This window comes from Glycine soja, chromosome 16 (genome assembly GCF_004193775.1).
Source record: "Glycine soja cultivar W05 chromosome 16, ASM419377v2, whole genome shotgun sequence".
Lineage (NCBI taxonomy): Eukaryota > Viridiplantae > Streptophyta > Magnoliopsida > Fabales > Fabaceae > Glycine > Glycine soja.
In genome coordinates, this window is record NC_041017.1 from 5459467 (window position 1) to 5482993 (window position 23527).

The 23527-nt window shown below is 35.2% G+C and overlaps 5 protein-coding genes and 1 non-coding gene across 9 annotated transcripts; 2 read left to right on the plus strand and 4 right to left on the minus strand.

Annotated features, from left to right (window-relative positions):
* Positions 1 to 1097: 1097 nt before the first annotated feature.
* LOC114389005 (zinc finger protein 511) lies at positions 1098 to 4322 on the plus strand. Its single transcript, XM_028349578.1, has 4 exons — positions 1098 to 1379; positions 1489 to 1553; positions 2912 to 3110; positions 3527 to 4322. Exons 1-4 carry the CDS (start codon positions 1245 to 1247, stop codon positions 3890 to 3892), a joined length of 765 nt encoding a protein of 254 aa, XP_028205379.1. The 5' UTR covers positions 1098 to 1244; the 3' UTR covers positions 3893 to 4322.
* A 1290-nt stretch (positions 4323 to 5612) lies between these two features.
* Positions 5613 to 6581, plus strand: LOC114389358 (probable methyltransferase At1g27930). The gene has a single exon (XM_028350011.1). The coding sequence runs from the start codon at positions 5620 to 5622 to the stop codon at positions 6508 to 6510; it is 891 nt and encodes a 296-aa protein (XP_028205812.1). The 5' UTR covers positions 5613 to 5619; the 3' UTR covers positions 6511 to 6581.
* A 274-nt stretch (positions 6582 to 6855) lies between these two features.
* Positions 6856 to 6936, minus strand: TRNAL-AAG. Its single transcript has one exon. It is a non-coding gene; the product is annotated as a tRNA-Leu (tRNA).
* Positions 6937 to 7910: 974 nt separating this feature from the next.
* On the minus strand, positions 7911 to 12481 carry LOC114390973. Of its 3 annotated transcripts, none has more exons than XM_028351940.1 (8): positions 12352 to 12481; positions 12138 to 12178; positions 11559 to 11616; positions 10681 to 10774; positions 9173 to 9257; positions 9035 to 9100; positions 8502 to 8611; positions 7911 to 8293 (listed from the first exon to the last, which is right to left on the minus strand). In XM_028351940.1, the coding sequence occupies exons 1-8, from the start codon at positions 12374 to 12376 to the stop codon at positions 8233 to 8235; spliced, it is 540 nt and encodes a 179-aa protein (XP_028207741.1). In that variant the 5' UTR covers positions 12377 to 12481; the 3' UTR covers positions 7911 to 8232. The 3 variants fall into 3 exon arrangements, with proteins under 3 accessions (XP_028207741.1, XP_028207740.1, XP_028207739.1); XM_028351939.1 differs by having other exon boundaries at positions 7911 to 8290; positions 12286 to 12481; XM_028351938.1 differs by having other exon boundaries at positions 12286 to 12481.
* Positions 12482 to 12598: 117 nt separating this feature from the next.
* On the minus strand, positions 12599 to 14226 carry LOC114390972 (ribonucleoside-diphosphate reductase small chain). Its single transcript, XM_028351937.1, has 2 exons — positions 13627 to 14226; positions 12599 to 13298 (listed from the first exon to the last, which is right to left on the minus strand). The coding sequence occupies exons 1-2, from the start codon at positions 14129 to 14131 to the stop codon at positions 12811 to 12813; spliced, it is 993 nt and encodes a 330-aa protein (XP_028207738.1). The 5' UTR covers positions 14132 to 14226; the 3' UTR covers positions 12599 to 12810.
* A 1360-nt stretch (positions 14227 to 15586) lies between these two features.
* LOC114389354 lies at positions 15587 to 21597 on the minus strand. 2 transcript variants are annotated; one of them, XM_028350008.1, is made up of 13 exons: positions 21245 to 21596; positions 20711 to 20849; positions 20398 to 20534; positions 20081 to 20282; positions 19751 to 19989; positions 19420 to 19531; positions 18960 to 19104; positions 18679 to 18821; positions 18359 to 18531; positions 17842 to 18228; positions 17713 to 17768; positions 17316 to 17518; positions 15587 to 17117 (listed from the first exon to the last, which is right to left on the minus strand). In XM_028350008.1, the coding sequence occupies exons 1-13, from the start codon at positions 21461 to 21463 to the stop codon at positions 15820 to 15822; spliced, it is 3453 nt and encodes a 1150-aa protein (XP_028205809.1). In that variant the 5' UTR covers positions 21464 to 21596; the 3' UTR covers positions 15587 to 15819. The 2 variants fall into 2 exon arrangements, with proteins under 2 accessions (XP_028205809.1, XP_028205810.1); XM_028350009.1 differs by lacking the exons at positions 18960 to 19104; positions 19420 to 19531 and having other exon boundaries at positions 18737 to 18821; positions 21245 to 21597.
* Between the last annotated feature and the right edge of the window lie 1930 nt (positions 21598 to 23527).

Sequence of the window (23527 nt, forward strand, 5' to 3'; positions counted from 1 at the left end):
TAATTTGATTTGATTTTTTAGATAAAAATAATTATTTATATTAAACATAAAAATAATTTATGATTTAATTTGGTTCAATTTAAATGTATAATCAAATTTGAATCATACTAAACTATTTTATATCAACAACAGTTGATATACGTATGAGTAGCGGCTTATGTTCTTTAATTAAATGATATAAGGTTTGAATCCTGACTTTGAGTATGGAACAAACCATGTTAGAAAAGAATATTTATATTATGTGTGCTCATGATCTTAATAAAATTAGTCACTGCTTTGGTGAGACTACTCCATGGGCTTAATTTATTAATAGGTTTGACAATTTAATCCTGTAAAAAAAGTTTGACAATTTATAAAAACTATTTATATGATTTAAAAATCATTTTTAATTTGATCATTAACAAAATAAATTATAACCATTTGAGTATTGATTAGTCCTTAAAAATGACCAGTTAAGAGTACAAGCAGGAAAGGTTACTTGTTGAAGACCTATGGCCCAATTTATTTAAGGTTTGGTTCAACACCACTTGTTTAGTAAAAATGTTAAACTCAAGCTTTTCAAAAAACTTTTAGTTAAATAGAATAGAACATAAACATTAAAAAAGTCTATTATTAAGTCTAACATGCTAATCTATTTAGAACCAATATTTTTTTTTAAAAATTATTATTAATATGATATATAATATTATAATTATTTTAGCTATCCATGATAAAACAAGACCTAATAGACTGACACCAAAAGTCTCCTTAATAGAGTTTATTTAAAACTTATTTGAATTTATCATATGATATTAAACACTTGAAGTATTTGGAGGAGCTTATATAAATAGTTTTTGGTATGTTTTTAAGTTATTTCCAGCTTATTTTAATAAGCTTTAGTGGGATAATTTATGTTGAGGATTAATCTCATAGTGAATTTAAAAGATGAAAATTTCTAAGAATATCTGCGGATTTCACTAAAGAGCAAAGACCCTGGATGTTAAAATTAAGATTTATATAGAATCTTATGTATTTTTCTTTTTTCTTTTTACAGAATGTGTATAAAGCCCCAAAAATGTTAGGAACTAGGAAATGGGCTTCGCCGAATTCAGACGAAGTTTTGAGAAGGCCCAAAGGTTTTGAAAAGTCCGACAGAAACAAATGACTGAAAACAAAATTGCTCTGAACTCCGAAGTCCCCATTAAATTCAAAATTGAAAACCGAAGGAAAACTCAGCGTGTGATTGAAATTTGAAGAGTGTGAAGATGGCGATGGAAGTGGAGCAGAATCAGAATCATCAATTAGGGTTTCCCTTCTGGAAACCGCTCCGTCGCAGGTTCGGACCCGAATCTCCTTTCTTCGCTCATGGCAACCTCGAACGGGAACTTCTCGCCAAACAGGTTTTTTTTTTTTTTTTTCTTTTCAAATCGTTTGGTGTTTAATTAAGGTTTATAAATACTGAATTTTGAGATGGTATTTATTACTTTACTTACCCTTTGCATTTCAAAGCTTGCTTTGGAATTAACAGAAGAGAAACAACAGCTTGAGAAATGGATGCAAGAGGAAGAAGGAAGGTACTGATCCCTATATTGTTGGTTTCATATTCTTAACAATACGTGAGATCCAAATCAATGCTGGTACATAATTTTCAAGTGTCGTGCTTCAAGTTCATGATGGTTTGTTATTTTTTCTAGTTATCCAACTATCGTTTTCTGTCATTATACTTGCTCCTGGGTGATTTTTTTTAAGTATAATTCTAGTTAATTTCTTACTTTGCATTTATATGGAAGAAACACAATTTTGATGGTATTACTTACAAGGCCTTGGAGCGCTTCAAAATCCATTTGTGGAAGATGAGTAAAAGTGCTCTTTTTACTAAACATTTGAGACACCATAGAGGGATGATAACCTCAGATCCGTGCCCCATGTGTCTCTCCATTCCAGAAACCATTCTTCATTGCGGGATTGTCCTATTGCTTCGCAGCTTTGGCAGCGCCTGTTAAAGAATAGGATCAGTAATGATTTATATAATATGAATGTGAAGGAATGGATGTCTGAAAATCTGGGAAGCAAGATGGTTTTTCATGGTGTTAATTGGTGCACTATTTTTGGGGTGTCAGTTTCAGCCATCAGGAGGAATAGGAATGAATTCATTTTTCTCTCAGATAAATAATCATTGCAACACTGTTGTTCAGAGGAAGTGACTGACATTTGGCAGGCTCATAGGTTTAGTTTGTCCCTTCCTCCTCATTCCTGAGACTTGGCCGTTGGCAAGTCTATTTGTTGGGAACCTCCTCCTACTGTCCAACTCAAGCTCAATTGCGAGGCAGCAGTCAATAGAAATGGCACGGCAAGCTGTGGTGGGGTTATGAGAGATCCTTATGGTAAAGTTTTATGGGGAGGTCAACCAAGTCGCTGATGTTTTTTGCAAAACATGGCCTTGGTATTATTGGCACCAGGATTTTTGATGTGGTTCCGTCTTTGCATCCTTGAAGGTGCTTGCGGATGTTTTCTCTGTTCATTTCCCCGTGGGTTTGAATCTAATTTTCGTTTAGGGGCTTTTGCCCCTTTCTTCCACCAAAAAAAAAAAAACCAAGGATCTACTTCGGCTGAAGAATATGTTTTTCCCAAGAAAATGTTTTTTTAGGTTAAAATAATCATTTGGTCCCTATAGGTGACACCCATTTAGAAATCAGTACCTATACACCCTTGAGGCTAAAATTTAAGAAACATGGTACTGACAAGAACCAATGTGTATTAATGAGGGTGTATAGGGATTACAACAAGTTTTGTTTTGTTTTTTTCTTACAAAAGCTGATTTTTAAATGATTGTCAACTAGAGGGACCAAATGATTATTTTGACCTTAACTTTAAACGTCTATACTGAGTGACAGTTTGTGTGCCTCATCTAAAAGCCTATCATTTTGTACAGGGAAGTCTTTTGTCCCATTGTGGGTTGTGGTGCACGCTTGACCTCAATGGAGGACTTTGAAAATCACTATAATGCAAGGCATACTGCATCCTGTTCTGTGTGCTCCAGAGTTTACCCGACATCTTGGTTGCTCAGCATACATGTATCTGAAGTGCATGATTCTTTCTTTCAGGCAAAAGTTGCACGTGGCTATGATATGGTATGTAAGTGTAAATATGATATATTGTGCTGTCGTGATACAATTCCTTATAGTATTGAATCCATACTACATTCCTACTCTTAAACCTTTGTTAAAGAATTGACTAGTTGGATGCTTGTTGCCTTCTTCAGTGTGGGATAGTAAACATTGTTTTTGTTTCTTCAATAATTTATCTCCCCACTTTTTTCTTTACTTAAAATCATAATCTTACAAATGTTGACAGGAAAACTTCATTCAAATTTTGGTAATTTCAAACAGTGATTAAAACTTATTCATGCTTTCCTTACATGCTTTTTATCTGTTAATTTCTTTGAGACCACATTGTTTAGCCTGTCATCTTTTAGTGCATCTACATATTTATTTTTTCGTTTAGATGACCTACTTGTTAATGTGTCTCTTTTGTTTTTGTCATATAGTACGAATGCTTGGTGGAAAGGTGTGGATTGAAATTCAAAAGCTACAATAGTAGGCAGCAGCATCTGGTTGACAAGCATAAATTCCCCACCTCATTTGAGTTTTTCAAGAAGGCTAAGCCTTCAAAGAAACATAGGTTGAAGTCCCAACGCAAACAAGCTGTTTGTAAGGAGGATTCTTCAGGAATGATGGAAGTGGAAAATGCATCCATGGATGACCTTGTTTCAGCAGTCTCTAAATTGAACACTTCTGACTCCACCCCTTCATCAATCAGTTTTGGTCGCCGCCACAAAGGCTTGTCATTTGTCCCTCGAGCTGTTCAGCGTGGAGGTGGATCAAACTCAACAGCATCTGTGACAAAGAAATAAGCTTGGACTCAACAAATCTGCATTCTTAATTGCTGAATAATCAACATTCAGATGCAGCTCCCTTATAAAATCCGTGTGGACGTCTTGCATTCTAAGTTTGAAGAAGCCAATTAAGTTGAAGATGGAAAATTAGAATCATGCTGGAGGATGTAATAACAGCATTTGTCAGTATTATCTTTTTTTGCTCCCACTTGGGGCTGTAAGTTTGCCCAACACAGGCAATATGAGCATGCGAATATGCCTGGCTTGTATAATGTGGAGATTTTGAGCTTCTTTTTCTATGATATTGTTCTGTTAACATCTAACCACTTTACTGAATAGCCACATTGTAATTAGAGTTGAAAGAAATCACTCTTAAAGCTTGTCATACGTTTGTGGCAGCACATGAATATTTAGAAAGTTTGCAAGCGGTGCAGGCTTCCTGTTCACATGTCTCAAATCAATTGACTCATTTACAACCTACAAACAAGGCACATCGTACATCCAAGACTTCTAGATTGCGCGAGACTTAAAATATAACAGGTTTGTTTTACTTTGTCTTCCTATAGATAAAATATCACCCAAGCATTGATAAGTTAACCCTGCTGTTTGGATTTCCAAAAGGGAGGTGCCTGTACAATAATATATACCATTTATTGTAGTGTACTTAAAAAAGAAAAATAAAAGGAGATTGCTGTTTGTCATGTTCTATGGGTGAAAGAAAGAAAGAAAAGAGAGAAACTTATAGAAATGGTGTGATGAAAAATAGAGAATTAAGAAGAAAGTGAGATGAAAGAGAAGTTAAGTGTCAAATATAACAACTTGAGTACAAATAGCTCATGGTACAAAGTTTTGTTTTGTTTTGTTTTTCTTAATCTTTGGGATATATAGTTAAGATAATAAGATAAAATGGTTTACAACCTCAAAACCTATAGATGCTACAATGAGAAAGGTAAAAAAAATACATTTAATTATTTAATTAGTTACTCATGTATATATTTTGTGGTTAAAGTTGCATTTGATAGGAAGAGAGATAGCGGGAAAAAAATAGAGTTGTCAAAATAGGTGTATATTGAGTGAATTTGTTTAAAATTTTAAAAAGACAACTTTAATGTAAATGATTTTTGTATAAACATTTTTTTTGTAAGAAATAGACTTAATTGTTTCTTAAAAAAATAAAACAACTTATTTTAAGTAAAAACAATTAATACAAACACATAATAAAATCATAAAATTGCGTATTTTATTTTAAAAGTAAGCTTAAACAAACTAGTCCATTATATAGATATAGTGGCGGATCTAGAATCTTAAATTAAGGAAAAAATCAATTAATAATTATTATTACGAAAGAAGTAAAAAAATAAAGACAAAGAATTGAAATATATAAAATTAGGTGGAACAAAATATAATCTCGAGATATTTATATGTAAATTTTTTTATAGCTATAACTATTCATAATATAAAATGGCTGGAGTTCTCTCCTTTTTCAATAAGAGAGATATAAATACAAAGAAATTGTGGGACCATGGATACACAAGAACTTTTTTGTCTATAAAATTGCATGAGTTTTTTCCTATACAAAAGATTTGACATTAAATATACAGTCTAGAGGCTAATTATAGAAAAGTGATCTCCATGAACGAGCAAGTAGCACAACTTCTAGCTATAACTGCTACAACATCGCCCTTCATCAACGTAATTAATTTATTAACTAACATCATTTTTCACATCAAACCAACACAAGCACCATGCAACCCTCCAACAAGAAGAAACACCCTCCCACCTCCTCCCCCGCCCCGCGCCTCCTCCCCCTCCTCGCCGCCACCCTCTTCCTCCTCTTCCTCTTCCGCCAGACACTCCTTCACCCCACCGCCGACCTCTGCTTCTCCTCCTCCTCCGCCGTTCCCCTCTCTCCTTCCGAGGCCACCATCGCCGCCGAGTTCGACTCCTCGCCGCTCACCCTCGTCACCATCCTCCACTACGCCACGGCGCGTGCGCTCCCTCAGCAGACCAAGGGCGAGATCCGAAGATCCTTCGACGTACTACAATCCCTCGCGCCATGCAACTTCCTCGTTTTCGGACTCGGCCACGACTCGCTCATGTGGGACTCGTTCAATCCACGTGGCACCACGCTGTTTCTCGAGGAGGATCCTAAGTGGACCCTCTCTGCACTCCAGCGTTTTCCCATCCTACGCGCCCACATTGTGCGTTACTCCACGCGCCTCGCCGAGGCCAAGGAACTCCTCTCCTCTTATAAAGATTATTGTCCCGGTGTCAGCAAGAACACCACTGACCACCCACTGAAAGGTGATCGGTGGTGTAAGCTGGCACTTGGCACGCTGCCCAATGAGGTGTACAACCGTGATTGGGATGTGATCATGATTGATGGACCGCGGGGATATTTTGCGGCCGCGCCTGGGAGGATGGCGGTGATATACTCCGCCGCAATGATGGCGCGTGGGAGAAAGGGATCGGGTGTGACGCACGTGTTTCTTCATGACGTGGACAGGGGTGTTGAGAAACAGTATGCGAAGGAGTTCTTGTGCATGAAATATAGGGTTGGGGGTATTGGGAAGCTTTGGCACTTTGTTATTCCACCTGTTGTTAATCCTAGTGATATTGCTCATGGATTTTGCTGAAATTATAGTGTCTTGTACTTTGTTTTCTTTTATGTAAGTCTTTTAATATGAAATAGAAAAAGGTTTTGTTCAAGGATTTGGTCTGTTAGAACTTCTGTACTCATCAACAAGTAATTTATCATCTCCTATTCGTGTCTCTTTTATATATATGTCCAGGAGTTTTTGTACCTCTTCATGCAATAGTATCAAAGTTTATCTTGCATTAAGATAACTGACACACGAGTATAAAATAAGTTACACAATTTTCAATTTTGGAAGACAAAATATTGTAAACCATAGAAGTGAATAATAATACCTGGGCAATGTTTTTTAACATTTCTCAAATATAAAATAAAAGGTGATAGTTGTTGAGAGTGGGATTTGAACCCACGCCCTTTCGGACCAGAACCTTAATCTGGCGCCTTAGACCAACTCGGCCATCTCAACAAATCATGTTCATAATCCTTCATTGTATTATTTTATAGAATTTTAATAGCATTGCTGCATATTCTATTTCTAACGACCCAGTTAGTTCAGAACTCCTGTTATCAGGCCTTTTTTTTCCGCCAAAATACTTTTTTTTATCCGTAAGAATCGAATACAGGTAAAAGGAATTTATAATAACTTGTACACTCTCAAATAATTGAGCTAGACCCCCTAACCATTGTAAATGTATCTTCCTTAAACATGTTGCAGTTTCAGATGGCATTGCCTCTAACCTCTAAAATCATTTTGCGATTCTTATTGACAGTTACCAATTGAACAGTGACCATATGAAAACTTGCTCATACAATAGAACCTAGCAATGTTTGTATAACTGCAGTGTTGTAAAAGCTTCTTCAACATACCACTTACACCGTTTTAGGAACACAAATTTTAATGTAAATACTCTTCTCCATCACTCCTGACCTATACCATTTCATGTCTCCTGTGCTTCCAAGGCATTTCCTCTAACCGTTATATCTTCTAATTTCCTGTTCCTTCCCCAAATTTTAAATTTCAAACGTGCAGTTGAGTTTACTGCTATGTTTTGATGGATGGTTTAATGAACTGAATCATTAGTGTTAACGAAGTGTCCTCATTTTGAAAGCATACTCATGAATTTGGGTTTTCTGCTGTTTAGTCTGCCTCAATTTATCAGCATTTCTACATCTTCAATTGTTTTTCATCTCTGATCTCATTTCTAAATGAGTACAGAAAATGTTAAGTATTCAGTGACGATCAGCATTGACAACCATCCCTTGTCCACACATAACCCTACGCATATTCAGTGGAACTTATCAAAATATTATGACAGTATGTGTTAACATTTATTTGATAGCTAATTCTTAACCTGTCTACTACCTACGGTTGAAACTTGAAACCAACCAAAAACATAAAACTAATTATCCCTTCCATTTATTTAAAGAACAAAATTAAAATATCCAGCAGTTGGCAACAGTGCATTTCTTTAGGAATTTAGAAGAGCGCTGAAGAGTTATTTGACAAGTACAAGGAAACGTTTTTATTTCCAATTCATAAAATCAAACTTCATAAAACATTTTAAATAAGTTATTTTAATCACAACTGTATTTCCAATGTTTTAAAAAATCGATCCCACAATAAGAAATGAAAGCATCCAAATACTTTTCCACTATGGTTTTCCTTTCGTGGATTAGCTTGGTAACCAGGATTCAGTAGTTCTAGCTCCTTTCTCCTTCATACAGCTCCTCATATACAAATGCCACACAACAGGACCGTGTATTATGTATTTAAGTTTTTCTTATTGGTCGTTCTGTGCTGATCACTGAGGTAGGAAAACCTGCTGGTAAAAAGCAACAAGTGCCAACCATTGCACAAGAAACTTTAACCTTACAGCAGCTCCAATACAGGAATAAAATGAACATAAAATGAAGAGTGAGGAGGTAAAAGAAGTAAATGTCAAGAATTGGGGAATTGGCCAAAGCTACACTTGAACAAAAATATCTGTTAATTTTAACAAGAGTCCATCGTAAGGCCGGGTTTTGGTCTACCTTGGCGTATATTGAGGGGATGCCTTTCTTGGAACAATCTCGTCGATCTGCTCAGCTGACAACATAGATGTCCCACTTTCATAAGTTCCATTTCGGATCTGCTGGTGTAACTGGCAGAAGAAAAGCCAAATGCATCTAATCAATTCATTTTCTAGAACTTCAGTACATGAATTCCAAATAAAATCTCATGAATAGGATTGTCAAGCTCTGAATCCATGAGCAAAGCAAGCCCAAAAAAGTTGAAATATATATATATATATAGCAACATAGACGGATAATTGACCATCAACAACCAAGGAGATCAATCATTTTTTACGAGAAAATAAGATATGTAGATTCAGAAGAATTAGCTGAACTACACAACAGAAAGTAGTAGCATTAACAGCTTACTTAGATGTCAGAAGTTATAAATGAACTCCTAGTCCTATTATCAATCACTTTACATTTAAATAATATCCTGAGACCAATAAGCAGCAATGCTTCTCAAGATTTGAAACAAATCTCCCTGTACTGAGATTGAAACCAGTATTTACCTTCTCAAGGATGGCAGATTGATCTTCCAAGTGAAACTTGCGCATGTACTTCAGCATCTCTAGTTGCTGCACAGTAATTACTTTGTATATTAGCATAGCAAGTACCATAGAATTCATCAGAAGTTAATTAAACTTTACCTGTTCCTGTAACTTCTGTTGATTGAGCATTTTTTCTGCAAATTCTTCTTCTCCAAGCTCTGCCTCATCACAAGCCACCTCTTCTCTGCCAAAATTCATTTTGCATTATGTAACTGTTCACTAATCCTTCTACTAGAAAAAGTGGTGTATTTTATTGTGTAGGGACAGAAGAAAAGACAATCATTAAATAGACTTTAGTAGCTTTGAAACAACAAGTGCATTTTTGGATTATAGATTAAATTTTAGGGGGGAGGGGGATTCTAAACCTCTCTTGCCATGATTTTAATTATAAGTTGTTTTGAACATGATATAAATTAATTAAAACACATGCTGGAATGCATAAAAGACAGTCATAGCTAAGTACAAGCAATAAACATTGTCAAAATCGAGCTTTTTACCCCAATAATACAAAAAAAAAAAAAATTACCCAAATAATACACCCAAAGAAATATTTACATGAATGATATAAAACATTGTGCAGGTGACAAATCAGTTATTGGAAAAACGATTTCTCAACTTGCACAGTTTTTTTTTTATATCAGTTGAGAAATCGATTCCCCAACTAATGTAAAAAAAAAAAAAACTGTGCAAGGTGAGAAATTTTTTTTCCAATAACTGATTTGTCACCTGTACAATGTTTTATATCATTCATGTAAATATTTCTTTGGGTGTATTATTTGGGTAATTTTTTTTTTTTTGTATTGGGGTGAAAACTTGTCAAAATCTTTCCACTGAGTGCATATGTCAGAGAAATAAACATTTCTTTTTTAATTTCAAAGGCTCACTTAAAAATCTAGAAAAAAAAATAAAACAATTATTTCTCTAAATGAAGCTAATTCTTAATGAAACATCCAGGCAGGAATAGAAGCATTTCACAATAATTCCAAGCTATACTGTAAACTTTATAGCTTCCAAGGATGCAATTATCACATTCCTTAAATATGGTTGAAACATCAAGCCAGTCCACTTTTCAGTGATAGTATTGGACTAGAAATAACTGAATAGTGCTGTATTATCACTGAAAGTCTATTTCTGATATCAGCATAATACTAGTACCAGAAAATAGCATAAAACTCAACTACTTCCTCCCAACAGAAGAAAATACAGATATCCTGGGCTCCTTGGGAGACCCAGAACCTCCTGTCCAATTCCTTCACTGACAAATTTCCTTCCTACTCTCTTTCCCTACATTCTCACATATCCCACACTGCAGTGTTTTTCCTCACTCTCTCCATCATGTTCATGTCACCACTCTCCAAGTAGTTACTCCCTTGCAAGTCATGCTAACTTGGAGAGCTGATTGCATGCTTCTCTGTAACATAATCCTAGTGTACACCTTAATAGGATGGGTTTCAATTATTCAGTTGTTGAAAAGTCATTACTACTCAGCTAGGAAAGGCAGGCATGGAATGGCCATTTTCTAAATAATTTGTTATAACAATTGAAGAGAGTGATAACAGGGTAAGAAGTGAGTGAAAGCTACAGCCTACACAAAAGAGAGAACTTACTTTGAAAGGAATTTATAAAATTGAATCACCAAATCCAGGTCATTCTCATATACCGTACTGAGTTTTCCCAGGCATGAGATGCCAAATCTTGGGTCTGTTGTATAAATTATATTAATAACAATGTTTCAGAATAAAATACTATGAAGTTTGGTTATACAAATACAATAGAACAGATTCTGCATGCAACCATTCCATGTATCAAAATGCTCAAGTTAACCCCACAGCTATCCTAGACTATATAATGGGAGGAAAAGAAATGTATAGTAAAATAAAAGTTAAGAAAGGTCATTCCTTTCAAATGTAAAAACTGCAGTAATGTTAGACTTTATTTGGGAGAAGAAACACAGGGATTTTCCAGAAAGAAAAGAACCAAGGACCTAGGAACAACAATATCAACCTCAAATTCCATCCAAGCAATACTCCCAACATTATTTTTGGCAAAAATAAATTTCTAAACTATTTTTGCATTGGCATGTCGAGTAAGTATCACCCATCACATATCTACTAACTCATGTCAACTCATTTTCATCCCAAGGACCAAGACCAAGAACTAAAAGCACATCATATTTGACCATCCAGAATCGAAGATGATTTGAACCAATACGCGTTTAATTCTCTTTTATGGATAATAAAGAGTGAATACCCAATAGCCAATAGATGGTTTTTGTATCTGGGAAAAAAAACATTCAATCAGGGATGCATGCATTGTCTCACACACTGACACATAACGATGGCATCCATGGTGTTGCTGCAGCCTGCAGCAGAGCTGGATTTACACAAAAATGAGACCTAGATGAAACGGGTTTCTTATACCAAAAATGAGGCACCAATGCTACAAAGTACAAACAAACTAATATATTGCAATAAAACAAACATACCAACACCCATCTCCAAAAATATCTCTTCCTGTATTGCAGTGGTCACAGCAACAGCTTCCTGCTCATGAGTTATGAATTTCAGGTAATGACAGTGAAATGCATTATATACTGACTTTTATCAAATAAACTCAAAGGGCAGAAGCATCATCTTACATCAACTTCAACTTTAATTTTACATATCCAGTACTTAAATATATCTCTCCATAAAACTATAGCTCAATACACCCATAGGTGCTAATCAAAAGTGATAAAAAAAAAAAGTTTACAAAAATGTCCCTTGTGGTTTGTGATGACTAGTAAAAAAAAGGCCAATCCAATGCACCAGACTTGCACTTAGTGGAGCTGGAGCCTGTGAAGGGTAGAGATGCATAACCTTATCCCTGAAAGTAAATGGGCTGTTTTCAGAATTTAAACCTTCTAACCTTATTGTTGCACCAAGACTTGCCTAACTCTACATATTGTCCAATTATTTTACCCTCAAGCCCATTAATTATTAATAATTCTTCCATGGAAGATAAGGCGTGCAATTTAAACAGAAATAAAAAAAAAGGCGAAAAAGGGACAAACTAAGAAATTCACCTGCTTATCCTGTACAGCCTCTGCAACCCTTTTCTTCACATCTGCATACAGATACCAAAGTTTCCCAAAGTGCAAAGATTTTGAAACTAGGGAATCGACCAATATAAAAAGCAGAACAAATCTGGCAAAGTAAAAACAAAGTACCTACCAGGCTTGGAAGTAAGAAAAATGAAACGATCAAAAAGATGGAAAAGTTGTTCCCTCGTTAACATACCGGTACTCTGCGTCACAGATGTCATTGCGTACGCTCACAAACGAACAAACACGAGTCTCAGAATCACTCTACAACTTACCCAAAACGACTGACAATTTGTAATAATTATAGGCTCAATCCTTTCCACACATTTCACTTTCGAAGAAATGACCTATTATTAATATTTTACAATTGAAAACCATTATTAATATTTACACTTTAAATTGACTCCAATTAACTTTTAAAGAAAACAAAAAATAGAACTCAATTAAAGCCGAAGCCTGAAAGTATAATTTATCATCCCATTGCTGAAGGAGAGACATCAGAAACAACAAATGAACAATAACCATTACAAAAAAAATAAATAGTATGCTAAAAAAGTAAAAAAGAAAAAAAAACGTAAATATATTTAACAATACAGAAATACTATCATTATCAGCATTCGCCCCTAAACCTAATTCTCATTCCCATAATAATAAATTAGAAATCCTCATCCATCTTGAACACGTGGCTCCCACCACCGTTCCCGTTCAAGCTGGACATAACAGAAGCCTTCTGATATTCCCCGACGCGCTTCTCGAAGAAGTTGGTCTTCCCCTGCAGAGAAATCAGCTCCATCCAATCGAACGGATTCTGAACATTGTACACCTTCCCGCACCCTAGCGCACCCAGCAACCGATCCGCAACAAATTCAATGTACTGGCTCATCAAATCACCGTTCATCCCCACCAACGCGCAGGGAAGCGCGTCGCACACAAACTCCCGTTCAATGTCCACCGCGTCCTTCACAATCTCCCTTACGCGCTCCTCGGTGAGCTTCTGTCTCAGCAGAGAGTATAAAAGACAAGCGAAATCACAATGAAGACCTTCATCGCGTGATATTAGTTCATTTGAGAAAGTGAGTCCGGGCATGAGTCCACGTTTTTTGAGCCAGAAGACAGCGCAGAAGCTTCCGGAGAAGAAGATACCTTCAGCAAACAAAGTTAAATTATTAGCTTGATACTTAGAAGGGAAAAGAAGGAGATTAAGAGCTAGCAAGTTAAAATTTCTCTCACAAACATTTGATAAAATTGACTTAATGATTAAAAAATAGAACTTAAGAATGAAGGTAACAAAAAAATAGAGAAGTTGTGAATTCAAATCTCTCTTATTAACGTTTTAGCAGAATTAACTTAATGATTGAGAATAAGACTTAAAGGCTAAAGGGAGATATCACAGATTTGAATCTCTCTCGCTTATATTTCTAATTAATTAACAAAATTAATAAATTAACATTTTAAAATGAAAACAAAATACCTTCCACACATGCGAAGGCAACGAGACGCTCGGCGAAGGAGTCGGAGGAATCGATCCAGCGTAGGGCCCACTGGGCTTTCTTGGTAACGCACGGGATGGTGTCGATGGCGCGGAAGAGGTGGCTCTTCTGGGAGGAGTCCTTGATGTAGGTTTCGAGGAGGAGGCTGTACATCTCGGAGTGAATGTTCTCGATGGCGATCTGGAAGCCGTAGAAGGCGCGGGCCTCGGGGATTTGGATTTCCTTCGTGAAGCGCCCAGCGAGGTTCTCAAGTACGATGCCGTCGGAGGCGGCGAAGAAGGCGAGGACGTGACTGACGAAGTGGCGCTCGCCGTCGGTCAGGGAGTCCCAGTGGCGGAGGTCCTGCGAGAGGTCCACCTCCTCCGCCGTCCAGAACGAGGCTTCGGCTTTCTTGTACATTTCCCAGATTTGAGGATATTGGATTGGGAACATGCAGAACCGGTCCGGGTTCGGTGCCAACAATGGCTCTTCTGGAATTGAAGGCATTGTGAATGTCAAAGAAGAACTAGAGGATGAATAAGAAAAAAAAAAGGGTTTTTGAGTGTGTTTTTATTGGGGATTAGGGTTTGAGTACGAGAGATGAGAGTGTAGGGTGAAGGGTTTTTATAGAGAGGTGTGAAAAAATGGAGCGCGGGATTTGAAAAAAAAATAAAAATTTTGAGGGTAAAGCTTGCGGGAGAAGATGGAACTGTCAACTGTTTTTGAGAGGGGTAGTTTGGGGATTTGTGGGGGCGTGTTGGAGAAGTTTTTCTTGGTGTTGCGGCGCGGAGGGAGGGATATTTGTTTTTTTTGGTGGGAACTTTGGTTTCGCGGGATTTTTTAGGGTTTGAAAATTTGGAATTTGAAAAGAAAGAAAGAGAGTGTGTGTGTGTGTGTGACGTTACCGTTTTGGAGTTTGGTGGGCGAGGGGTGAAATTTGAAACCCACGTGCTGGGATTTTTTTTTTTGTTCATACTTATCCGTTAAGATCGAACGGTGGCCACGATTTTAATCAATGGGGGCCCGTGATGATAATTGAATAAAATTTATTGAGTTAATGACATTTTTATCCCTTTTAAAACCAAATTTGCCTTTCTTCTTCTTCCTTAAGGATAGATTAAGTTACCACTCAACTAAATATATATTTATGTAAACATAAATATTTATATATTTATTGATAATATTATAATTTAATCATATTTCATATTGGGTAATGTCGGTCAACTAATAACTCCTAATTTTAACTCTTAATTCAATATACCAACCGAGTTGAGAATCAGGCCGAGTTTAACAAATATACTTATTTATCGTATGAAGAAAGTGTTTTATGGTCATAGTCGAATTCAAGAATAAAAAAAAATGAGATTTAAAATCCTTGAAAGAATCTAAATAAACAGAAACACTTTACATAAATCCCCAGCTCGAAGGGATAATCATAATTTTCTTCTAGTTATCCTATCTTTTGTGGGATTTGGCCTAAAAATGACAAAAATAAAAAAAAATACATCTATTAGTTCCCAAAAGCTTCATTATTGACCTAAGGAATATTCTTCTCATTAAGAAGAACTATTCAACCTATACATCGCAAAAATGTCGAGTATCTTGAAAGCTCAAAATAACGGATACTCTAGAGATTTCGAACTACCTTCATTCAAATTGACGCCATTTTGTACGATTGGATCTATGTTCATTTCTCAAATTAGCAAAGCATAATAGTTAGAAAGTTGCACTTAGTGAAAGCTCAAAATAACAGAAATTCTAGAGATTTTGAACTACCTTTGTTCATATTGACGTCATTTTATACCATTAGATCTATGCTCATTCCTCAAATTAGCAAAGCTTGACAGTTAGAAAGTCACACTTGATGAAAGCTCAAAATAATAGAATAACGGTTAGAAAGTAGCACTCGGCGAAAACTCAGAATAAAGGAAACTCTAGAAATTTGCAAGCTACATAACGGTATTGGTTGGAGAATATTTGAATCATTTCTACTGAGACAATTAGACAAATGATTGGAGTTGTCATAGCATGTGAGCCATTTAGAATAGCATTAGAAGAAAGTTAAGGTCACTAAAACTACAGAAGAAACTATACAAATAATGATTGTGAAATAAACATGGCAATTTGAAGTAATTAGCATTTTCCAAAATCTTCCCAAGTAGGATGTGGTGATGTATGGCCCTTATGCATTAGTGTCAGTAATACCTTCGCTTTGGATTACCCAAATAGATTTCACCTGATGAATGTTGTTGTTCCCCTAAAGTGTAGCTGGTACTGGCTTCATCAACCCTTGTGTCCCCAGAGAAGCTAGCTTTTGCAAGCTCCCTTAACATCTTTAGCTCTTTTTTAAGCCCAGCCTTGTTGTGCCCCTTTAGCCATTTACCTTCCACTTCAATATGTGAACTTGCACCTGCCCCCCAGGTTCTAGGATCTCTTCTTTCAATAACATTGTGGCTGGGTGTACTTGGACTTTGCACCGGAACCACTGTAGCCGTCATGGCGCTAATTGGATCCATATATCCATTTCTGTTTCGTCTTTCAAATTCTGTTCCTGAGCATATAGGATTCAGTGAAAGAATGTCTGTCTCGGTCTGGGAGAATGTTGATATCACGCTGGACCAGTGCTTGCTTGGAAGGAAAGGCAGGATGAGTCCCTTGGCAGCTAACTTAAGTCCATCCCTTAAAGATTTATTCTGAGATTGTGAGAGATTCAATAGGGAATTTACCATAGCATACCATTGATTGGTAATCTGAGCAATGAATGTAAACATCAGAAGAAACAGCATGACCAATTCCCAAGTTTTGGATTCAACTGAGTGTGAACCATTGTGGAGGATTAAGATAACAAACACACCTGCCTCACACAAGAGAGAAACACTTTCCACAACATGGACACCTCTACTGATGTATGGTTTGGTGGTGAACAGAAAAATGAACTGCATTAATGTGATTATCAATGCAAAAAGGCTTTTGTTTGAGTTTTCTGATGGGTAAGCTGCAGATATTATTCCCAAACCAACTTTTCTTAGTAAGTCAAGGATGATATAGGATGCTCTTATGCAGCCAAATACCCTCTTGAATGTGGAGATTTTGGTTTCCTCATTGCTGTCCTCTGAACTTGCTGTTTTGGTTCTTCGGATCCCACTTTTGTCGCTTTCGCTCCACTTGGTTATGGTATTATTCTGTTCATTTTGATCACCTAAAATCAGCACTGGAGGACCCTTCCAATTATCAAAGAGAATTCCAAAGCGCGAGAGGAAAGAGGAAGGTAGTCCTTCCTTGTTAAACCACTTCCCATTCATAGGCCTCCCAATGAAAAAGAACCATAATTTGGTGTACCATTTTTCTTCATTGGTTATTTTGTTGAATTCTTTGTATTGCGCAAAGCTTCCAGTGTAGATTGCAATAACAAGAAATAGCAATGATGATAAGATGAATGCCACAGGGATTGCTAGTAGCAACACCCCAGTAATAATTCCCCCAGTTGTACCACCTGCATATACATGTAGTCTTAAAGCATGAAAATAAGTTTGCATGTGAATTTAGTCTTTTTTTTTATCAGCAAATTTTAGTTGTTAATTTTTGTTAGCGGGAGGATTCAAACCCATGTGAATTCAGTTTTAAATAATCAGTTTTGGAATCCTGTAAATATAGGTGACTGAAATAGACAGTGTTGTAGCTAGTTGCTCACCTTTTATTATAAATGTTGATGACTGAGAAAGACAAGGTAGCATGAGGATCAGAAGAAAGAGCTCAAACCTAGGAACTGATAAACTGCCTTGAGGTGGTCTCCCTATCCTATGTCTTAGGAAGAATATCGCGAAAACATGAAGTAAAAGTAAACAGCTTCCTCCCACACCAAGCCAGAATAAGTTCATCTCCATGTCCTGCCACCTGTTGATAAGAAAACAAATCTCAATTCTTCTTAATTAATCCTGCAAATTCAGAAACTTCATTTTCCTGTCACTGATGAGTGATGAACACAATTAATTGAAGTCCAAGTCATGTAGAAGCGACCATGTTCAGTGTGTGAGTGAACTTCTGGAGCTTAATTTTTAAACATAAAGGTTAATTGTAATGCTAACTACCCTTTATAACTCTCCATTCCTTTGATGACATTGCTAGCAGACAATGGTTCTCCTCTCTACAAGGCAAATGAATCAGTTGCAAACATGTGTCTATTCATGTACTTCTTTTAAAGTTGATGCTAAACTCACCAAGAAATAAGTGAAATATTCGATGGAATTGAGAGGTAGACCATATAATGTACTTGTCTTACTTAAATCATGCTGATTGTGAAACCGACCAAATTTAGTGGTATTTTTGGTTTGAAATGATAGTTTGTGATCAATATAAGACAAGTTCATTAAGTCATTTTGTTGTTGATCTCTGTTATAAGAATGTTCTCCTGCAGACAGGCCATTACTTCTCCCTGCAAGTTTCTCTCTTTCCAAGATTGAAGACCAAGTGTCAATTTTTTTCCAGGGAAGCTTGTGATGAGGTATTAGCCACCTAAGACCTCTTGTTGTCTCAGAGTATTTGATAAATTGATTAGTTGAAAACCAACTTGTGAGGGCAAAGACTTGTAGGTGTCCAATCATTCCCTGTAAAATGTGTCAAATGTTTTACAACATAACCCTTAAATAGAGATTATGCATGGAAGAACTCAGAAATTAAAAAATGTTAAATGTTTGTATTCTAGTTATAATACCATACATTAGTTTCTTTACTTACATGTAGATTAATTGATGGATTGGAAGCAGGACTGCTTGCACCTTCCAAAGCAAGTATGCTTAATGCTTCTAAATTTGCTGAGGAAAGTGAAACCATAGCAGCTACTAGTGATGTTGCAATTGTTCCGGCACTGATAAATGAGTGCAGTGCAATGGATATTGCTGGGGTGGAATCTGAACATACAATATTAGAGTTTGAGTCAAACATAGAGAAATTTCTTAAGTCCATGCAGGTACCATTCATGTTCACAATGCTCAGCCAAAATTGCTGAGATTAACAATTAACATATAATTTTGAATAAGAAAAAGAGATATTCATACAATGCTTAATAGCAAGCTGGTTAGATGCCAAATTTTCATTTCCTGAAATATCAGTTACCTTCCCTGCAGGAATGGTAACTGACACCTCCTTTGTCACTGCTTTGACAGTCAACAAGTAGAAAGCTCTTGATAATTCCTTTACCCTACAAGGAACAATGTAAAGAATTTTTACATTACTTGAACCATAATGAAATATGATATTAATAACTTTATGTGTTGAGCCATTATGTAAAAATTAGCTGTAGTGAATAATATGCTTATTGTTAGTTTTCTACACCTGCCTTATCAATCTTCCTCCCGAGACGTCTACTATTGATGTCACAAAGCCAAATACTGGCTTTGTGAACTCAGCAATTATGTTGATGTTGAAATCCCTTGTTTCAGTGAGGGAGCTGGTCCTTAGTACCACATTGGGTTTCATGGGATCTATAAAAATATTTTAGGAATTGGTTCAAAATTAAAGCTACTAAGAGAAATGATTATTAAAAGATTAAATTAATGAGTACATCCTGCAAGTATTTGAAAATTTTTAATTAGGTCCCCAAACTAAAAAGTTTGTAATTCTTGATCTTGTAATTTTTTAAATTGAGTCATTAGGACCCCATACAAATATTTTACAAGATCAAGGATTCAATTAAAAAAATTGTTAGTTTAACGACATAATTAAAATTTTTCAAATAGTTTAGCAACCTACTGATTAATTTAACCTTATTAATATCATAAGCACAAATGATAGAATACCATAAAGGAATGTGATAGGAGCAACAGGAGAGACAGGAGTGCCTGTCCTTCCAAGTATGGATGTAGCTTGTAATTCAATTGTGATAATCTCAGTTCTTGATATGTTCTTGAGCTACGAAATGAGGAAAATTAATAGAACGGAGTTTAATTGTCAGAATTCAATTCTTATTCTAATTTTGAGCTACTAATAGCAGAAGTAGTATATCAGACAACACGTCAAGGGGGTCTAGCTCAATTGGTTGAGGTGTGCGAGTTATTGTAAACCCCCTGACACTGTCTTCGATTCCCACACATAAAAAAAAAGTATATTAGTCAACATTTTCTCTCTTACTTTAAAACTAAATCCACGGGTTCCATTACTTCTGCCATGGAGAGGAGTTAAGATGCCAGAGTTAACATGTAGTGCATTTAGAACTTGCTCAGTTGAGTTTCTTGTAGGAATGCTAAAGTCCAAGAAGATGATCAGGTCCTCTGGTTTGCTTGTTGAAACAACTGTTCTTGGGATGCCATTAATTTTCAATTCATAAGAAGGAACAGATGTCCAAAAGTCCACCATCACCGGTCTTCTATCTAACACAAAACCATTTGAATGTATATGACTGGCCTTAAAATACTTTTTAGTTCAAAGTTCAATATTTGGACTTGGCAACCAGAACCTCACCAAAATGAATAATCAAAGTAGAATCATTGGTTCTTCTGAACTTGTTTCCAGCTTGGTCAGTGCAAGTATTCTCCACCATTGTGATTACAACGCGACCGTAAGTAACTTCTGAGGAGATAATCACTCCAAGGCTGTATTTGGCACCTGGCCTAGTAATTTGTAAAGAAGATGCATCTACTTGTGCAGGACCAGCTACCATAATCTTACATGTTAAACCATAGTAAAAATGTTGTCAATGTTTTCAATTTTTTCAAGCAAAACAACAAATTACAATTACTTTTAACGCAATGCTGGTCATTAATTAGAAACCAACTTACATCACAGTTAGATGAGTTTAGGCAATGAAATCCTCCTATTCCAGTGCACGGTTCACTGAATGTGACATCAATTGCTATCCTTTGTCCATTTGTATGTGTCTGTTCACTAGTAATGGCTGCAGTTGGGGGTATTGTATCTATTCAGTGAAAAGAAAGTTATTAGCAAAACCCCAAAATGGTTTAGTGAAGTTTAGTATTATGGCCAGAGAGAATCTGGCTTAAATGGGGTGAGGAGGAAAACAAATTAAGCTAATGCCATTTCTCTTCATTCTTCAATTTTCTAGTGATGTAATGTAAATAAATGAATACTCACCGATGAACCATGAGTAAACTGATGAATTTCTTTCTCCTTTGTTTGTACTGACATTGAGAAGAAATCTATGCTCATGATTTAGAGTTAAGTTCGTTAACACAATGCCATCAGCCTGGCAAGGGTAAACTTTGCCATCAAGCTGTCAAAATACATTCATCATCAACCAAACCAAACCAACACATGTCACATTTTAACTGCAAATAAAAGCACCTGTTTTGAAACCAAATCATGGACAACTAATAAATTAGCTTGTTTGGTTTCACCTTTCGAATGTAATTTTTCACATTTCAGAGTGATTTTCAAAAGTTAATAGTTATGGTTTTCACATTCCAAACATGATTTCTTTGTTTTCAACGTGTTTCCAAACATGCTATAGATTTTTTCTTAAATAGGTGGGGTTGGTTATACAAATCAAAACACCATGTCTTACTATTGTGAATCATGTCCATGCAAATCACTCACCTTAAATATGCCTTACAATTAAGTTACTTAGTTGCAAGTAAACTTAAAAAATGGTCTAGAGGAATTGCATACCTCACATGAAAATGAACAAGTGTTTCTCTTACATGCATTGGAACCATCCAACCTCTCAACTAGGTACTGGAAAACAGCATTAGAAGACCTACACCTTGGTGGAGGAACACGCTTGAAATAAACCAAAAGTGTTGATTCAGCTGAGACAAACAGCACACCCACCACCATCAATGCAACACAAGCACAATACAGCTGAAGAAAATTGAGTAGTGTAGCCATGGTACAATAATAAGAAAAAATCGTGAGAATAAGAAAAAAAAAGGCTAATGAGGAGGCATTAGAGTTGAAGTTGAGGGTGTAGGTAAGACAACATAATGCAGTTGGTGGCACTATATTTAATCGTCCAACGTTCATAGCAGCTATAAATGGAAGAGACATCAGTAAAAGCTACAGACAACTACCTCAACTATTACTGTCAGCCTCATAACTGCTTCTTTTTCATTATTTTTTTTATTCATAAGAATGGAAGACGGTACTAGAGATTTATAACACTGATGCACTTTACCTTATCTACACCCTTTTGGCACCAACCCTATACTCCAATTTCTCACTTGCTTGTTATTCAAAGTTCAAACTAGAAGTCTAGCTAGAACACGTACAATATTTTTTCTCAGCAAAATTTATGGCAAAGAATAAAATTAAATTGAATTCGATAGAAATAAAACTGATAGAGTAAAGTGTTGTTTTTTTCACTGCATGTCATGGAATCTTGTCACATAGTAATTCAAAATAATTGACTTTTATAATAATTAATATTTTGTTTTCATTCTATTTCACACAAAATTTACCCGTCTAAATAAGAAAATTATAATTTCTGTGTTCTAGAATGCACAAAACCATTTAAAGAAAGAAGAAAACAAAAAGACATGATAGATTTTTTGTCATTAATTAGGTTAATAATTTTCTTTTACCTAGGTCATAAATTATAGATATTTTTAACCTATTCAACTAAAGACTAATCTTATTCATGATCCGTGATTATGTTAACTCAAAATTTTTTTGATAAGAAAACAAATTAAGATATTACATCAACAATTTGAGACAAGAATATAAAAACCGAGAGGAAGCAAATGAAGCTATACTTTGCATGCCTTGGGAGTTTAGGCCTAAGGCCTAGGGGTCATACAATAATATAGAAAGGGAAACAAGAAAGAGAAGATAAACATGTTATATTTTGTTTTTTTTTCTTTAGAAATATTTAAAAACTAGAATGGCTTGTCTGTGCTCTGCACGAGTAGAGACAAAAAGAGAATGAAAGAATAAAAATAAAACAAGAGGTGACAGGAAAAATAATAGTAGGCCAATATTTCACAAAATATTAAGACGGGTAAGGGTAATGATGACTGGACAAATTTTATATTACTATTTTTTTACTGAATAATTTTATATTACTATTGATAAGTGACAAAGTGTAAATGTTTAATATATCATACAATCAATAGGTATTTAAACTTTTTTTTGAATTTTTTAAATCTAATCTAAAAAATATATTTAGGTTCTTGATTCTCTTCAATTTTTGCAATTGAGTCTTTTGAGTTAGTTTATAATGGCTTAAAAATGTTGGAAAAAATAACAATTTGTATAATGGTTGTACTTTTACTCTCGGGGCATAATTATAAAAATTGTAGAAGATTGAAGACCTAATAATATTTTTTTAGTTTAAAAATCCAATTAAAAATTCTTAAATAGTTCATAGACTCAGTAATCTTTTAAATCAAGTTTAAATATAGGAACAACATTGTTTTTATTAGAGGAATAGCATTGTTAGATGGCTATAAATCCGTCATTTAAAAAAAAATATTTATCGTTTAAGTTTAAATATAGGAATAACATTGTTAGATGGCAATAAATCCACCATTTTAAAAAAATAAAACATTTATTGTTTATCTGATGAGAAACATTTAATTAATTCCTTATTATTTTGTGTAGTTATAAATTAGAAAGATTTGTACAAAAAAATAAATAGAAAGTTGATCAAATATAGTCAACAATCGGTAAATTCTTTACGTCATTAATTTAATCGTACTAAAAGAAATAAAAGGATTACCTAACAACTCAATGTTGACATATCACACCATGTGATCAGGAAATGAATCTCCTACAGCTGTAGCCAGTAGTATGTATCATAAATAAACTAATCATTCAGAAACAAAAATATTTTTCTTTACATTAAAATTATCATAATTTAAAACTAAATTACACGTTAATTTTTTTTTAATTTCAAATGGCAAAGATTCTATGTTTGTTTTTAATTTAAATTTGATGAGATAATTAGTTTTTTAT

What these genes read in the sequence shown, in the direction of transcription:
- LOC114389005 (XM_028349578.1), top strand. Translation starts at nt 1,245, where the DNA reads ATGGCGATGGAAGTGGAGCAGAATCAGAATCATCAATTAGGGTTTCCC. An exon ending in GGGAACTTCTCGCCAAACAG is followed by an intron (nt 1,380 to 1,488) that starts GTTTTTTTTTTT and finishes TGCATTTCAAAG; the next exon opens with CTTGCTTTGGAATTAACAGA. An exon ending in TTGCACGTGGCTATGATATG is followed by an intron (nt 3,111 to 3,526) that starts GTATGTAAGTGT and finishes TTTGTCATATAG; the next exon opens with TACGAATGCTTGGTGGAAAG.
- LOC114389354 (XM_028350008.1), bottom strand. Translation starts at nt 21,463, where the DNA reads ATGGCTACACTACTCAATTTTCTTCAGCTGTATTGTGCTTGTGTTGCA. An exon ending in AGTTTACTCATGGTTCATCG is followed by an intron (nt 20,535 to 20,710) that starts GTGAGTATTCAT and finishes TTCACTGAATAG; the next exon opens with ATACAATACCCCCAACTGCA. An exon ending in TCCTATCACATTCCTTTATG is followed by an intron (nt 19,105 to 19,419) that starts GTATTCTATCAT and finishes ATATTTTTATAG; the next exon opens with ATCCCATGAAACCCAATGTG.
- LOC114390972 (XM_028351937.1), bottom strand. Translation starts at nt 14,131, where the DNA reads ATGCCTTCAATTCCAGAAGAGCCATTGTTGGCACCGAACCCGGACCGG. An exon ending in TGCCTTCGCATGTGTGGAAG is followed by an intron (nt 13,299 to 13,626) that starts GTATTTTGTTTT and finishes TGTTTGCTGAAG; the next exon opens with GTATCTTCTTCTCCGGAAGC.
- LOC114390973 (XM_028351938.1), bottom strand. Translation starts at nt 12,376, where the DNA reads ATGACATCTGTGACGCAGAGTACCGGTATGTTAACGAGGGAACAACTT. An exon ending in TTTTCTTACTTCCAAGCCTG is followed by an intron (nt 12,179 to 12,285) that starts GTAGGTACTTTG and finishes ATCTGTATGCAG; the next exon opens with ATGTGAAGAAAAGGGTTGCA. An exon ending in ATTTTTGGAGATGGGTGTTG is followed by an intron (nt 10,775 to 11,558) that starts GTATGTTTGTTT and finishes TTTATACAACAG; the next exon opens with ACCCAAGATTTGGCATCTCA.
- LOC114389358 (XM_028350011.1), top strand. Translation starts at nt 5,620, where the DNA reads ATGCAACCCTCCAACAAGAAGAAACACCCTCCCACCTCCTCCCCCGCC.